Source organism: Microtus ochrogaster, chromosome 17 (genome assembly GCF_000317375.1).
Source record: "Microtus ochrogaster isolate Prairie Vole_2 chromosome 17, MicOch1.0, whole genome shotgun sequence".
Taxonomy (NCBI): Eukaryota; Metazoa; Chordata; class Mammalia; order Rodentia; family Cricetidae; genus Microtus; species Microtus ochrogaster.
This window is the reverse complement of record NC_022019.1, coordinates 34,036,265-34,051,242: the sequence shown is the minus strand read 5'-3', so window position 1 is coordinate 34,051,242 and position 14,978 is coordinate 34,036,265. Positions and strand designations below refer to the sequence as shown.

Genomic DNA, 14,978 nt, shown 5'->3' with positions numbered 1-14,978 from the left:
GTTATAGTGCCGTTACCCTTTGTTCGGGAGGGTTTTCTTCATAATTTTTTTTTTAAGCTTACCTAGGAAGACCTTAAAAAGGAAGTTTAATTCTTTGAAGACCAAAGCTTGCCAATTTTTTCCATGAGACCAGTTCACAGCTAGCTCTGTGCTGCCAGTGGGGTAGCCCAAATTCCAAAATCTATCATCTGGAAACATACAAAAGCTCCCTCGCAGATCCCCCACACCCCCCGATTCAAAAAGGGGGGGGTAGCCCCACAATCTAAATTGTAAATCTATTATGTCTATCTAGATCTAATAAGATGTGGGAAGATAAAAAAAGAGAGAGAGAGAAAGAAACACAGGTATAATAAAGATATTTTTGTAAATAAAGTTGAAAACATATATATCCATTTAAATTTAAGGAATATTCAGCCATTAATGGATATCAAAGGAAAAGGGAATTTTAATCATCTCTCCATTCAGTCTCAGTTGGGTAAATCATATCTAAGAGATTTGCATAAATATAAACCATCAAAGACTTTTCATCTTCAAAGGGGGTTTCAAGGCCTATAAGCTTTGTACTGTAATCATCACAGGTCACCACCCTGCAGGAATAAGGCTGCTATGGCAACATAAAAAACTAATGCTTAAGGCTTAGCATAATATTCTCACTAATAGAAAGGAAACTCATTTTAAAAGCTGGCAGCCTATTTACCAGAGGCAGGATTAAAGGTGTTATTTCCCCTTTACCTGCCCCCTCCTTGCCTGTGCGCCCCCCCTAAAAAAAACCTAATCACTGGGATCTTTAAAAAGCTTTTCAGCGATTTGCAGTAACTTTACAATTAGGCTAAAATAAATCACAGCTTTCAGTAATGAAGAATGATTCCCATTGCTCGCCGCCCCTCCCTCCGAGCCGCGTCACCAGCTCCTCTCCTAGTAACTTTTCAGGGAAGGAACCATCCACGACCACAGCCCGGGCCAAGAGGAGGCTGACTGGATGGGGCAGCCGTACGGTACTAGATGCTGGGAAAATAAAACATAATTTATGTCACAATTAAACTTGAAAACAAGTAGTGAAATATTGGTGGTTTGAGTGTTGAATACATAGCTATGGGTTTTCTTTTCTCATTAAAAAAAAAGAAAAAGAAAAAAAAGAAGAAGAAGAAGAAGAAAAAAAACTCCCAAGGCTACTTGGACCTTTCTCTGTGATAGTCATTATAACTACAAAAATCGTAAAGTTTACAAGTAGGTAAATCTTTTACAAGATATCCCCTGTTCTTAATGAACAAAACCTCTAATGCCTTTTGCTTTATAGCCAATAGGGGCATTTAAAAATAAAATATGCTAGCCCCTCCCCCTTCCCCATCCCCTTCTTTCTTAAAAAATTGCATTAAGTACTAACACAAAAGGTAACTAGTGGAGAAGTTTCAATTAATTTTTTCAAAAGGAGACGATTAAATGTTTCCGGCCTGGTAAAGTGTTCATTTCATCGAGGTGGAGGGGACTGGGGAGGGGGGGCGTGAGGAAAAGAAGGGGGGAAAATTACAAAGAGATTGGGGAGGAGATGAAGTAGCAGGGCTCAGCAATTCTTTCAGTCCCCGCGCACACCCAATAGCCTGTTGGAAGAATGCACACTGTTGGGATTTGTGGGAGAATTGTCCCGCGACAAAAGAGGCAGAGTTACGCTTGTTACAGCCCAATAAGCCGTGCCAGTCAGACAAGAGCCCACACTAACGACAAAAGGCGAGCAGGCGATTCTCACACAAAAGAAAACAAGCAAGCCGGTCTTTCAGTTGTGCGTCAGGCTTGGGGTTTTACGCTCCGCACACATACAAACCGAGAGGAAAATAAACAGCCCCGGAGACTTCTGCTAGCTACAAGTCCTATTTCAGAGTGCCCCTTACATCCACGGATCTGAAACAGCGACAGGAAGCTGAGCTCCAGGTTGGGGAGATCTCATCCCCATCTTAAGTGAACAGTGACGCGGTGTTAATAGGCATTAACAAGGAAACTAACGGGAAAAGGAATTTAGAGTCCTCCATCAGCTTAACACTTGTCTGGATGGGGTCGGAGCCCTCGGGACATTAATAGGCTCTACACCCCTGTCTCTCTATGTAACTAAGGCTAACTTGGTGAGATCTCTGGTTAACTAAGTAAACATAAGCCCTTGATGAGCAGGTCTTTGAGAGAGCTCCAATGTAGAGCTGCCAACACAAATACCATGGCATCTACATGTGTAACAGTTCTCAATCTTCAGTAGCTACGGTTAAAGAGTAGAGAAGATAAAGTGACTTTTCATATCTTATATTCAACTAGTAGATCCCAAATATTATGACTGCAATATGGAACCACTATAAAATTGAGATGTTTTCCATTTTTCTTTCTCTACTTGGAAAGAATACCAACTTTCTAAAGTCAGCATGTGTGTGTTTTACTCTGAGCTGTGCACGCCTCAATCGCACTGGCCACATTTCAAGTGCTCAGCAGCCATAGTGGCAGGTGATCCACGTATGGACAATAAAGATGAAGCATATCCCAACAGATTAAAAATGTGAGCAGTTGGGGCTGGAGAGATGGCTCAGTGGTTAAGCGCACTGGCTGATCTTCCGGTGGGTCTGGGTTCAGTTCCCAGCACTCACATGGCCGCTCACAACCATCTATAACTTCAGGGGGTCTGACACCTTCATAGATGCATGCATGCATGCAGGCAGGACACCAAAGATTATTTTAAAAAATATATTGTTAATTTTTTTTTAAGTGAGCAGTTTTACCAGGTATGACAGCTACTCACAGCATTGCTATGTCTAGGGGCACAGCCTTCAGGATAATATGAGATATGGCTTTGAATGCCCCACCAGCCATTCAGCCCAGTTATTCCCAAAGGTTCTGCTCCAAGTGGTATAATAAAATGGCATTTTATTCAAAAGACTTACAGAATAATAGTAACTGCCTATTCAATACTCCCTTCCCGAATCTCACAATTAAAACAATCATAGCATAATTGGGCCCATTTCAAAGTTTTCTTAAGTAATTTGACATGCCAACCACTTTACATTTCAGGCTTTTATTGGCTGAAAAGTCTGTCGTGAAACGCAAACACACCTGACAGTAATTTAAAAAGGGGCGCACCAGAGAGCTGTTCAGGAAATAATATCTGAGCTAATTAAAACCACGAGTTAAAAGCTTCCTGTTTCTTCCTCCAGTTGCCCTAAGGAATGACCTTTCCCTTTTCTGCTTTGGGTTCTTCGCTTCATGTGCGGCTAGAAGTCCTCACTGCCTGTGACGGCTCCAGGAGAGCCTCAGCCAGAACCATCTACGTCATGGCTCTTCCAAGTACAAGCCCTGGCTTCCCAGCAGCAGGGCGGATGGATTCTCAGGCAAGCTGGTGTCCAGGAACTGACTTGTGAGGGCTACGGAGGCAGCCGTAGTGACCACAGATGCACTCAGAAAGCAAAAGCAGTTGTTTCCAAAGCTTGTTTCCAGAGCTCTTCGGGGAAACGTGTTGGGGAAAGTGGGATTCTTGGGAAAGGAAATAGATTTACTACCTGCTTTTCACAATTCCTTCTGCTTCTTTCTTGGGAAAGGATCTCATGTAGCCCAGGCTGGCCTCAAACCTGAGGATGACCTTGAACTTCTGATCTTCCTGTCTCCTGAGTGCTGGGGTTATATGATTTTTGTCACCACACCCAATTTCAGGTGATGCTGTGTGGTATCTAACCAGGGCCTTCTGCGTGTTAGGCAAGCCCTCTACCAATAGAGCTACATCCAGCCCCATGTCCTCCTTGTCTATTCGAGTCTCTCTCTTTTCTCACGGTGCTGACTGAACCCTAGACCTGACACATGACAAGCAACCGCTCTACGCATGAGTTATCGCGTGAGCTGTGTGGGTACGCATCTCTAAACCGATGCCGTCCCCTCCCGGTCCTGGAGACAACTCCTTAGCTGGCCCTGAGCCACACAGCAAAGCATAGCTTACCCACTGGATTTCTTCAGGACCTTCCACCTTTGGTAGCATCACACTAGAGGGCAGAACTCGGGCCTGCAGGATGGTCTCCAGGTCAGCGTCAGCCAGACCACTGGACACTGAGTTGATTCTCACACACTTTTCTGTTGGGCCCAGGTCAAAGTCTTCGAGAGTTTTTACTATTCTCAGCCGCGCTTCATCCTGTGAACATCGAGAAAAATGGACTTAAGTTTACTCTTAACGTTAAGGAAGACCCAAGGAATAGTCCCGGAACTCTGATGCACACTGTGATGAGAATTTCTGTCCACCAGAAAATGGTAGTGGAGACGAATCATCCACACTCATAGGGGGGTGAATGATTTCTACGCATCTTGCACAACGGCTGTAACACAAGGGGATACTGACTGTGTACCTCTGAACGGCAGAGCAATGTGCTCATTTGTGTACTTTCTAGTGGAGGGGGTAAAATAATTCACTGATTGGGCATGGACTGTGCACTAAGCATAGCTCCAAGTCTTTCTCCTCATTTCCAGTCTTAGAAGCTAGATGCCACTGGAGTCGTGGCACGGGCATCTGTCAGCACAGTCGAAATGCAAGCCCTTGCACTTCAGCTCCCCAGGTATCACGGTTTTTTAAAAAAGGATTCATCTGTGTTGTTATTATTTTTTTGTGTGTGGCCAAGTTGCGTCTTGACACTCAATTAAGAAAGGGTTTACAGGAATCTGACATTCAGTACTTCCTGAAAGGTTCTCACTAACTCAGAGGGAACCAGTAATAGCACTAAGAAATCCCTTCATGGAGTGCTTGACAAACAGACTGTTCTCTTTCATTTGACAGTCTCTGCTGCAGCTATGAGAAGCTGAAAGTCACATTTGAATTATCCCGAGAAAAGCCGTACCGGCTTTGAGCTGGAGGTGAAGACTGTGGGGTGGGCGGGGGAAAGAGAGAACGCGAAGAGCTGAGGGCTGGCAATGAGAGAAAGGGAGTTCTTAGGGCCATTCTTTACCGCCAATTCTAGTTTCAAAAATAAAGTCCTCCATCTTGCCAACAGCCCTCAACAAATTCTCACCGCCAGAAGGAACACTCATCAAAGGTAGCTTCATTTGGGAAGAATGTTTATTGCACCAATAAAACTTTAAAGCATCTAATACTGATGAATGCATTAAAAAAAGAGGTCCTGGAGCTGGAAGTATATCTCAGTGGTTAAGAGCACTCAGTACTCTTGCAGAGGACCCAGGTTTACTTCCCAGAATCTACTTGGTGGCCGCAGAGTGATACAGTCTGCTGGCCTCCATGGCCACTAGTCACAAACATGGTGCACATATATATATATATACACATATACATTTACACACATAAGCAAACACTCAAACACATAAAATTACATAAACCTTTGAAAAAGCTGACAGTATGCAGCCATTTGAATAGCAACACTTATCTTAGAAAAGAGCTCCCCAAAGCATAGAGAACCATGAATTATTTGATGCACGAAGTAAGCATGCCTTTAACCCTAGCACTCAGGAGACAGGCAAGCAGATCACGGAGTTCAAGGCCAGCTTGGTATATACATAGCGAGTTCCATGCTAGCAGAGTTTCATGGTAAGAGCCTATTTAAAACAAAAAGTGATAGAATTATTTAAGCCAACATAAAGTCTAGACCCACAGAGACAACCCAAGACAGTTGATTTAAACCAGACATAAGACAGAACAGAAATCAGGAAGGTTTCCAGTTGGGGCCTGAGCTAAACAGTGTTATCAGAGTGTAGCTTAGCGTTATCGGGACAGGGGAAAGAGCACCCAGAACGAATTTAGGATGTCTCTGTGCAAACCTGATCTCCAGAGTGTTGGCTGTGCATACTTAGGCCGAATTTAGGCAAAAGCAAGAGAAAGCACATGAGATGATGCAGTCAATAGTGACTCGGGTCCACACGATGGATGGCCATTATTTCATGTTTCAGATTTGTCTTTAATTACATACGTGTGTGTTGTAGGACGTATGTACACACAAATGCCCTAAGAGGTAAGCGGCATCATACTCCCCTGAAGATGGAGTCACAGGCGGGTGTGAACCACACTTGATGAGGGTATGGAGAACCAAACACAAGTCCTCTTCAAGAGAAGGATGAGCTCTTAACCTCTAAACCCCCTCTCCAGTACCCACCCTTGCCCAAACCGGTTGTTTCACAGTGCAGTCCACTTAGGTACTCCATGTACTGTGCCTGCAGAGGCTAACGGGGATGTCCTCATGGCCGAGAACAGGAGTCAGCTCGATAGCGGGGCTCGAAGACTGTCTGTCGTAGCTGGAGGGGTCCCTGTGCCTTCAGATCCACAGCCTCAGAGACCCTAAAAAACCAGGTCATGCTGCACATCGTCCGGACAGTTACTAGGTCTGGATAGTTTGGATCTGCAAAAGTTAGACTTCCGGATTCTCACCCTATAACAGGACAGCCTTGCAGAAGATCTACCGAAACACTGACTGGGAGAATAAAAGGTAATTCTCTGGATTGTTTAAGGGTAAAAATATTATGCCGTCAAGCTAAGTGTGGTGGCGCACTCAGGAGGCTGAGGGAGGAGGACGTCAGGTTTTAGGCCAGCCTGGTCTACATTACAAGACCCTGTCTTTACAAAGGAAAGACTGAATAAACATGTCTACCAAACGATGACGCAGAATCCCTGGCGACTCTCTAAACTGCTTCTCTGGTGTCCAACAGAACCGGACCCTTAAGCTGCGTGGTTATTTCCTTTGGATCTGAAGAGAAATGTTTGTTCAGAGCTCACGTCCCAAACCTGTTTGTAATTTCTCATCTGAAGTCAGATTGCCATGGTTTCCGCACATTCCGGCTGACTTAGTAAAACTCAATCCTTGTGAAATTGGCTACAAACGAGGCCTCTAATTCCAGTTTCTAGGCATAATCTGATTAGTCCGTTTCGTGTTATAATAATGAGCAGCCAGCGCTCAGCATTTTCTTCCTTTTGTTTTTTTGGCTCAGAATAAACAGGGCGCTCTTTCCTGGCACAGTGGTGCACCTTTCCAGAGAGAGAGGATGGCGTCTGAGGTATATTGCCACACAACACCCTGACTAACAGGCTGCTGATTGCTACAATTTACATCAATGAGGAGCGCATCCCTCTGGTACGTATCCCAAAATATCCAACAACCTTACTGAATTTACACCAACCAACAAGTGTGTGGATTTTTTTATTATTATTTTAATGGTAAAATATGTCACTGTGCTAGTAAATACACCCAAGCCATCTGTTGGGCTGTGAGGAAGGCGGCTTCTAAGAACAATTAGTGGTGTGTATTCTGTGAGTTCCGACCACCCGGTCTGTTCGTTTGACTTCTCCGTACCATCTTCATCATTCCCTTCCTTTCGCGCATCTTTTTCTCCAGCCTTACTCCTCCCTCCATCCCCATCTTCAGGTGGGTTAATAGGAGGTCTCCAGGCGCCTGTCACACTCCCTCAGTGGGGTGCTCAGAATGACTTTCAGAAATTTTGAAAGGAATGTGTTTTGTGATGGAAGAACGCTAAGGGGGGAAAGCTGGTCTCAGGGAGACTGAGGAGGGATCACGCTGCAAACGGCACAGCCTCGCTGATGGGTCCTCGTGGCAGGATGAACGTGGCCCTCTCAGAACTGACAAGCTTGAAGGCTGAATGGATCCTGGAAGTGTTCAACTTAGTGCCACTGGGTCCTCTGTATCATGTCTGACTGCAGATTTCACGTGGCTTTCAGACAAGTTGGGATGGACCAGAATCTTCCAAGGGCCCTGCTCTGAAAAGTGGCCTTCCCAAAGCTCCCGCAACTGGTCGATATTCCGTGTCACAGGCTGTTTGGTGCAGTGGACCAGAGGCTAATAAAACTGTCCTTATGCATAAGCCACAGTACTGTGTGACCGTGTCTGGGCCAGGAACCAAGGCGTGCTATGATTTCAGAGCCTGGATTCCTGGATTCCTGTCACCTGGGGAGGAGACACGCTCCGTGAGGTAAGGAAGCGGATAAATCAACCATCCCCAAGACTGTGGCCTCCGAAACTAAGGGAGAAAATCTGCGTGCAGTTGGTTCAGTTGGCACCCATTAGAGCTAATAACTAATCATCCTCGCGAGTTTCTAGCTCAGAACGAGGAGATCTGCAAAGAAAACAACATCCGTCCACTTTTACACTCCAGTGGAAGGGGTGGTCCCTCGCGGCGGGGCGGCACAGTCTCGCCATCTGGAGAATAAATCGAGTGTGAAGTACAGTATAGTTTGGGACCAAGCTCCGTGGCGGCCGCCCAGCAGTCGGTTCATTAGCCCCAAACTTCCAGGGATTAGAGGAGCATCAATTCTACTGTCGGATAGGATGAGACAGACAGGGCACGGGATTCAAGACGCATCGAGACATCCAGGAGCCCCCTCGGGTTTATTTATAGAACCACGGAGTATAAACACACTCAAATACGTGCCTTAAATAACAGCATCATCACAGTTCCCTAACATCTGAATTAACACCTTCCCTCTGCGCCCCCTCTCCCCCCGCATATGCACAAACTGTGAACATTAAAGTATACTCTTTACAGGGAAGGGGGAAAGCTTGCCTCCACTAGACGCTGAGATCCGGTAATTAAGAGTAGGAAGGACCTTCTAGACCCGGGGGAGATGTGCAGCCTTTGTAATTAAAAAGCACATATAAAATTAATATTTTCATTCCATAGAGAGAAATGCCATGTCTTACATTCCAAAGCACTGGTAAACTACTTTTTCTGGATCAACTCCTCTAAACCCATTTCCACTCATCTCACTCGTAGTGATGTTACAGGTGTGGACTCTCCCAAGTTTTGAGCATAAGGTCTTGATAGCAGCTTCTTTATATTAAAATTGTCAAGGTTAAGTTTAGCTTAAAACAAAACAAAAAAAAAAACTTTGTGCGAACTGTTCCATTTATTAAAGGCCTCCTTTTCATCTGCTTTCTAGAGACACATAGTAAAAAGCGGAAATGCCTGCAACACAACATAGGTGTGTGTTGTATCAGGCGGCCATACTGCGTTTCTTTATAAACATACAGAATTCATCGTCACAGGGGTCACTAAGAGGGATGTAGTAACCGAATTGAAAAGCATGTTCCTTGATTCTTGCAAACTGGCAATGTGTTTCACGAGGCAAGAGACAGCGTGGGCATTTAATAAGGCATTAATTGTACAAAATAATGAATTTTGTTCCGACTTTTAAGAGATGAACAGGGCATGCTTTGGCCATATGACTTTCTAGTTCATGGGTTTGTGTTGCTGTTGTGGAAAAGAAATCTTGGGTTGTTTTCTGAAAGGAAAAAAAAAAGGAAGGAAAGAAGGAAGGGAAAAAGAAAAGCTTGCACTGATGACATTCTGTGTCTTAACTGGCTTAAAATTTCATGCCTTGACTCATCCTACAGCCTATTTACTGTGAAACGATAGATTTTGATACAGGACAGTTTTTGGTGTGTTAATCATGAAAGATACATTAAAACAAGGGATTACGGCAAAAAAAAAAAATTACAAACCATCTTTCAAGAACCAAGAAGGCTCGGAAGCTTATGGTATGTACTGAAATTTCTCATCTCGGAGATTTCATCAACTCTACAACAGGCAAACACAACATAGAAAACACAATGAGGACATTCAAAACTCCATGAGAAGAATTAACATTTCCAACAGAGCCAGCCAGAGAGGCCCTGCTGTCAAAGGTCCCTGCTGCCAAGCTGGAGGACATAAGACTGATCCCCCAAATTAGGTGATGGGAACTGACTCTGGCAGGTTGTCCTTTGACCTAAGTGGGGTGTGCTCCACATGCACCCCCTCCCCAAATCAGTAAGTGTAAAAGGATTGAAAGTATTTCCAAAAGACACTAGAACCGTGGCTTTGAGTGACACAAAATTTCACATGTACCTCACGTCGAGGCATGAAGGCTGGACATTTGTGTGTTTCGCTGTATATGAGTTTCACTAAAAAACAGAAGACGTACAATAAACATCCCTAGTCGGTGATAAGCATGTGGTAGGACCGAGGGAAGAGTGGGGCTGTCTGCAACTTACATGGAAATAAATTTTAAAAGATGAGCTGATGACGGACAGGAGGACAGATGAAGACAGGCAGACAGTGTGCTGGTGGGAAAACACAGCAGAGGAGACTTGGCTTTCATTGTATAATCTTTCAAATTTTCTAATGTTCAAAACTCCGGTAATAAAATTGAGAAAAAATATTGTGAAAAGATTTCTAAAATGTTCGTATTTGGGGAGCAGGTCAATGACTGACTCTATGTTTATTAAAAACAAACACAACCTCACAAATCTCCTTGACATTTGTGTCTATCTGAGTGTCCCCACAATGAAAAGTTTAAGAATGACAACTTTCACTTTGTTATCTGAGGACACAATTTGTAGACAACTATTTGTGAGTTTTTGGTGGGTTTGTTTTCTATTTGGTTCTGGGTGTTGTTGTTTGGTTTCTTTTTTTCTTTTTGAAGATTTAATAAGCGCTACATGTATGGCTGGTGTTCTCAGAGGCAAGAAGGCAGAGGCACTGAATCCCTTGCAGCTGGAGTGTGGGCTATCATGGGTCATCACGACGGCTTTGGGAACCCAATCCAGGTCCTCTGCAAGAGCCACAAGTGTCCCTAACCACTGAGCCCTAGCTCCAGTCCCTTGGTAACGCTTTAACGAGACAAGATTCATACAATGTGGTTCCCCCAGTCGTACTTTTCCTTTCTGCATATTTGCTTTGCTTTGGAACTCAGAGACATAATATAAAACCTTCCGTAAATGGCTTCTTTCATCTGTGGTCATGTGTCAGGACTTGCTCGTGTTCCATCATCCATCAACACCTTTTACTGTCAAACAATATCCCATCGTGTTCACACGGCACGTTATACTTACCTATCATCAACTAAAGAACATTTAGGTTGCTTTCTAATTTGGGGGATGTTATGGGACATGTTCTATGGATATTTGTGAACCCCTCCCTTTTATAATGTCACATAGCAACTGTACGCTCAGCATTCTGAGGAACTGTCAGCTGGTTGTCAAAGCAACCTTACCGATTTAGTAGTGCCATACGGCAGTATATGGCTAGTGATGGGGCCCATAGGATTAGAAGTGTAGTAGGGTTTAGCTAGTGGAACAAAACTTGCCGCCCACAGGCAGGGGTGGCCCTTCCCACAGAGCCCGAGAGGAGCAAGGGAGGCTGGGACTGGGCTTGGAGACTCTGACAACTAAGAATGTCAACAGCGGCAGCAGAAGGAACACCCCTAGGAGGGAGCCAGATGGACAGATGGGGTGACTTCAAGAGGACAGGCACTTGCCATGGACGAGCCTGATAATCTAAGTTCAAGTCCTGGAATCGATGGGGGAAGGAGAAAATGACTCCTGAAAGCCGTGCTCTGACTTCCATGTGGGTGCTGAGGCACACGCACACACACACACATGCACATACACACAATCACACACGCACACACACTCACAAACACACTCTTACACACATTCATGCACATGCACACACACATGCACATACACACAATCACACACGCACACACACACAAACACATACTCACACACACTCGCAAACACACTCTTACATGCATGCACATGCACACACACATGCACATACACACACTCACACACACACACACACACGTGCACACACCCACACACAAAAACCAAGTAGGTGACCCACATATAAGAAGGAAGTCAGGGGAGGGGAGCCCTGCCTACTGGCAGGGGGCTGTACAGAGAGACAAACAAGTCTACTAGAGCAGCAGAGAATTAGCTGAAGAGCCAAGAGGACGTGAATTCACAGGCGCACCCTAAGGTCGCTCTGGACCAGGTGCCCTGTGTCCAGGACTGCACTAGGGGAGGTCTGTCCTCGGTCACGCTTCCACACTGAAGCATCGTCCTTTGGGAGGGCCTGAAGGCCTAGAACGACTCACTCCCATTCAACCTTCTGTTTGGGGGACTCCAGTCCAGCCCACTGACACAGCAGAGTGGGTGGCCACCACCTCCCCGAGCACACCTGCTAATTGGTCTCCCTCCACCCTGCCCCTGGCGGACTGAGAAGGTGTCTCTCTTCCCCAGCTGGTACAAAGTACCGCTGGAGCCAAGCTGCCCTCTCCCTTTCCCGGTATTTATATTTCACGACTTCTCTGGGTTACAGGAGGTAATTAACTGTTTTGGTTTAAAAGCCCTCCTGCTGGGTCGCAGTCTGCGTGGGAGAATCAAAGTAAACAAGCAAAAGGGAACCCTGTCATCAAAGGCCTGCGCACCTACCTTTCTTCATTATGAGGAGGGAAACGCGGCATTTGCTGCAGGTGCTGCAGATCGCCGGTCGGGGCAGGAGCCCGGTGCTTCCGCTCTTTTTCATGGTAAACCAAGAGTGATCGGTTCATAATTTAATGAGGCAGGCTTACCGAGGGTCCAAACACGGCAGAGATAACAGGCACATCACCTGTGCCCTGCCTGAACAGTTGTAAGTGATGCTGGCAATACATTCTGTCAGGTGACCTCCTCCAGCTACCCTGTGGGAGGAGGATTAAACGTCTCCTCTCCGTGTGCACATCAAGAAGCAGCTATTGGGGCTGGGCGCCTGGCTCATTTGGTAGAAGTGTTTGCCTAGCATTGCTGAGGTCCTGACTCCAACCTTCACACACTGGGTGGGGTTCACAGGTAATCCCAGCTGTCAGGAGGCAGACAGGAAAGGTCAGAAGTTCAAGGTCATCCTAAGCCTTACAGCAAGTTTCTTGCCAATTTGAGTTACCTGAGATTCTGGGTTTTTGTTTGTTTTAGGGTTTCTCTGTGTAGTCCTGGCTGTCCTGGTACTCACTCTGTAAACCAAGCTGGATTCGAACTCACAGACATCCACCTGCCTCTGGCCCCTGAGTGCTGGGATTAAAGATGTGCACCACCACAAACCAGTTTGAGGCCAGCCTGGTCTACAGAGGGAGTTCCAGGACAGCCAAGTCTACACAGAAAAATCATCCAACCAACCAAATTTTAAAAGTCTGTTTATTGTGACTGTGTGTATGTGCACGATGGGATGGAGCTGTTTCTCCCCTTCAACCTTCCCGTCGTTCTGGGGGTTGAACTGAGGTCCCCAGGTTCGTGCAAGTACCATCTTGCCAGCCCAAGAACAATTTTTTTTTCATTAAAGTCTAGCTTACTTCTATACAGGAAGACATGATTCTCTACCCATCACCAAGGCTTGGAGGCATACTGGGCCACATTTTTCTCTGGCTGTCCATGGTGGGTTATGAACAAACAATGATACTGGGGTCAGAAAATCCTGTCTCTATGTCAGTCACTTCAGCAACACCTCGGGAGTTACAGCACTATACCAGGAGGAGTAAAAACGCCCGGCAGCTTGGCACAACCAGCCTTGCCACGAAGCAAAGCCGGCTAAGCTCACTGCGGTAACTTGCTCCCGACCCCCTCTCTTCCCATAGCGGAACACTGGGTGACAATTCGAGTCTGTTAGTCATTTGTCTTCCTAGCAGCCAGGAAGGAAGAAAATTTGGTAGAGCAACAACGTGGGCATCAGCAGAAGCCACAGGAGAACAGCTGTTTCTACGGTGTGCCAAACTGGACCGTGACTCTCCCAAGCAGCTGCTCACGCGGGCTAGGCTTTAGAGCTAAAAAGAAATTAATACAAAAGACAAACAAAACAAACAAACAAAAACACTGCCTCCCTCAAACAAACAAACACTTCCAGACAAGAGATTGTCTGAGACAGAGTCTCATGTATCCGAGACAGGTTGCTCAAGCTTCCTGTGTAAGGGAGAGTGACTTTCAACTTCCCGCTTCCCGAGAGTTTGGGTATCACAGGTTCAGTACTTTCTGAACGTTAGACAAGCAGTCAATTAACCATGCTAGCTTGGGGCCTTTGAAACCTGGTCATGCTTTGAAATTCACTACATAGCCTGGACTCAAAACTGTGGCGATCCTTTCCTAACTGCCTCTGGAAAACTGGGACTGTGAGCCTACACCACCACATCTGGCTTACTCTGGTCCTTTCACATGACAAATGTACAGGCATTTAAACATTTTTACATTTATTTAATGTGCACACTTGTCTGTGTGTGAGCAAGCGTGGGTGCCTTGGCATACGCATGGTCATCAGAAGACAAACTGAGGGATTTGGTCCTCTGCATCATACAGACTTTGAGGGTCAGACTCAGGTCATCAGGCTTGACAGCGATCCAACAACTTACCTGCTGAGCCATCTTACTAACCAAATGCTTTAAAGGGTCTTACCCTCTTCTAGGTATTTTAAAGGGTTGTACTTTTCCATCTCATTCATATATTTTTTCTTAAAACCAACCATGAAAGAGATGAAAATTAATAAAGGATGGATGATGGTGGTGACCTGCAAATCCTTTTTGTTCGTTTGCTCGTTTTTGGTTTTCGAGACAAGGTTTCCTTTGTAGCCCCTGGCTGTCCTGGAACTCCTCTGTAGACCAGACAGGCCTCAAACTTGGAGATCTGCCTGCCTCTGCCTCTGAGATTAAAGGTGTGGGTCACCCCGTTTTTGTTTTGTTTTTCAAGTATTTCCAGACTGGTCTCTAACTCACCACACGGGGTTATACAGCCAAGGACAAGAATGACCCTGAACTCCTGATCCTCCTCCTCCCTCCATTTCTGCAGTGCTGGCTGGGAGAACTTGACCCGATTTAGGCGGAGCTGGGGATCTAGCCCAAACATGCTGGGGCAAGCAGGGAGGGTACCAACTGGGCTACATGCCTGGCTCTCAAACATTTTACATTTATCTATCTGTATGTGGGAGTGGGGGAGTTCGAGTGTGCCACAGCCTGCACGCAGAGAGCTAGTTCGCTCCTTCCATTACATAGATTCCAGGGATCCAACTCAGGCCATGGTGGGAAGCGCCTGAACCCAATGAACCATCTCTCTATATCTGCTTCATTTTTTTCCTTAAAGAAGGGGGAGCCGGGCGATGGTGGCGCACGCCTTTAATCCCAGCACTCGGGAGGCAGAGGCAGGCGGATCTCTGTGAGTTCGAGACCAGCCTGGTCTACA

At 45.8% G+C, this 14,978-nt stretch overlaps 1 protein-coding gene across 1 annotated transcript in view; it reads right to left on the bottom strand.

Annotated features, from left to right (window-relative positions):
- The window catches only part of Clybl (citrate lyase beta like), a 217,099-nt gene that overhangs the window by 24,925 nt on the left and 177,196 nt on the right, over window positions 1-14,978 (bottom strand). Inside the window, exon 3 of the mRNA XM_005355696.2 lies at window positions 3,959-4,147. Coding sequence (XP_005355753.1) covers window positions 3,959-4,147 — 189 coding nt within the window. The remainder of the gene's footprint in view (window positions 1-3,958; window positions 4,148-14,978) is intronic.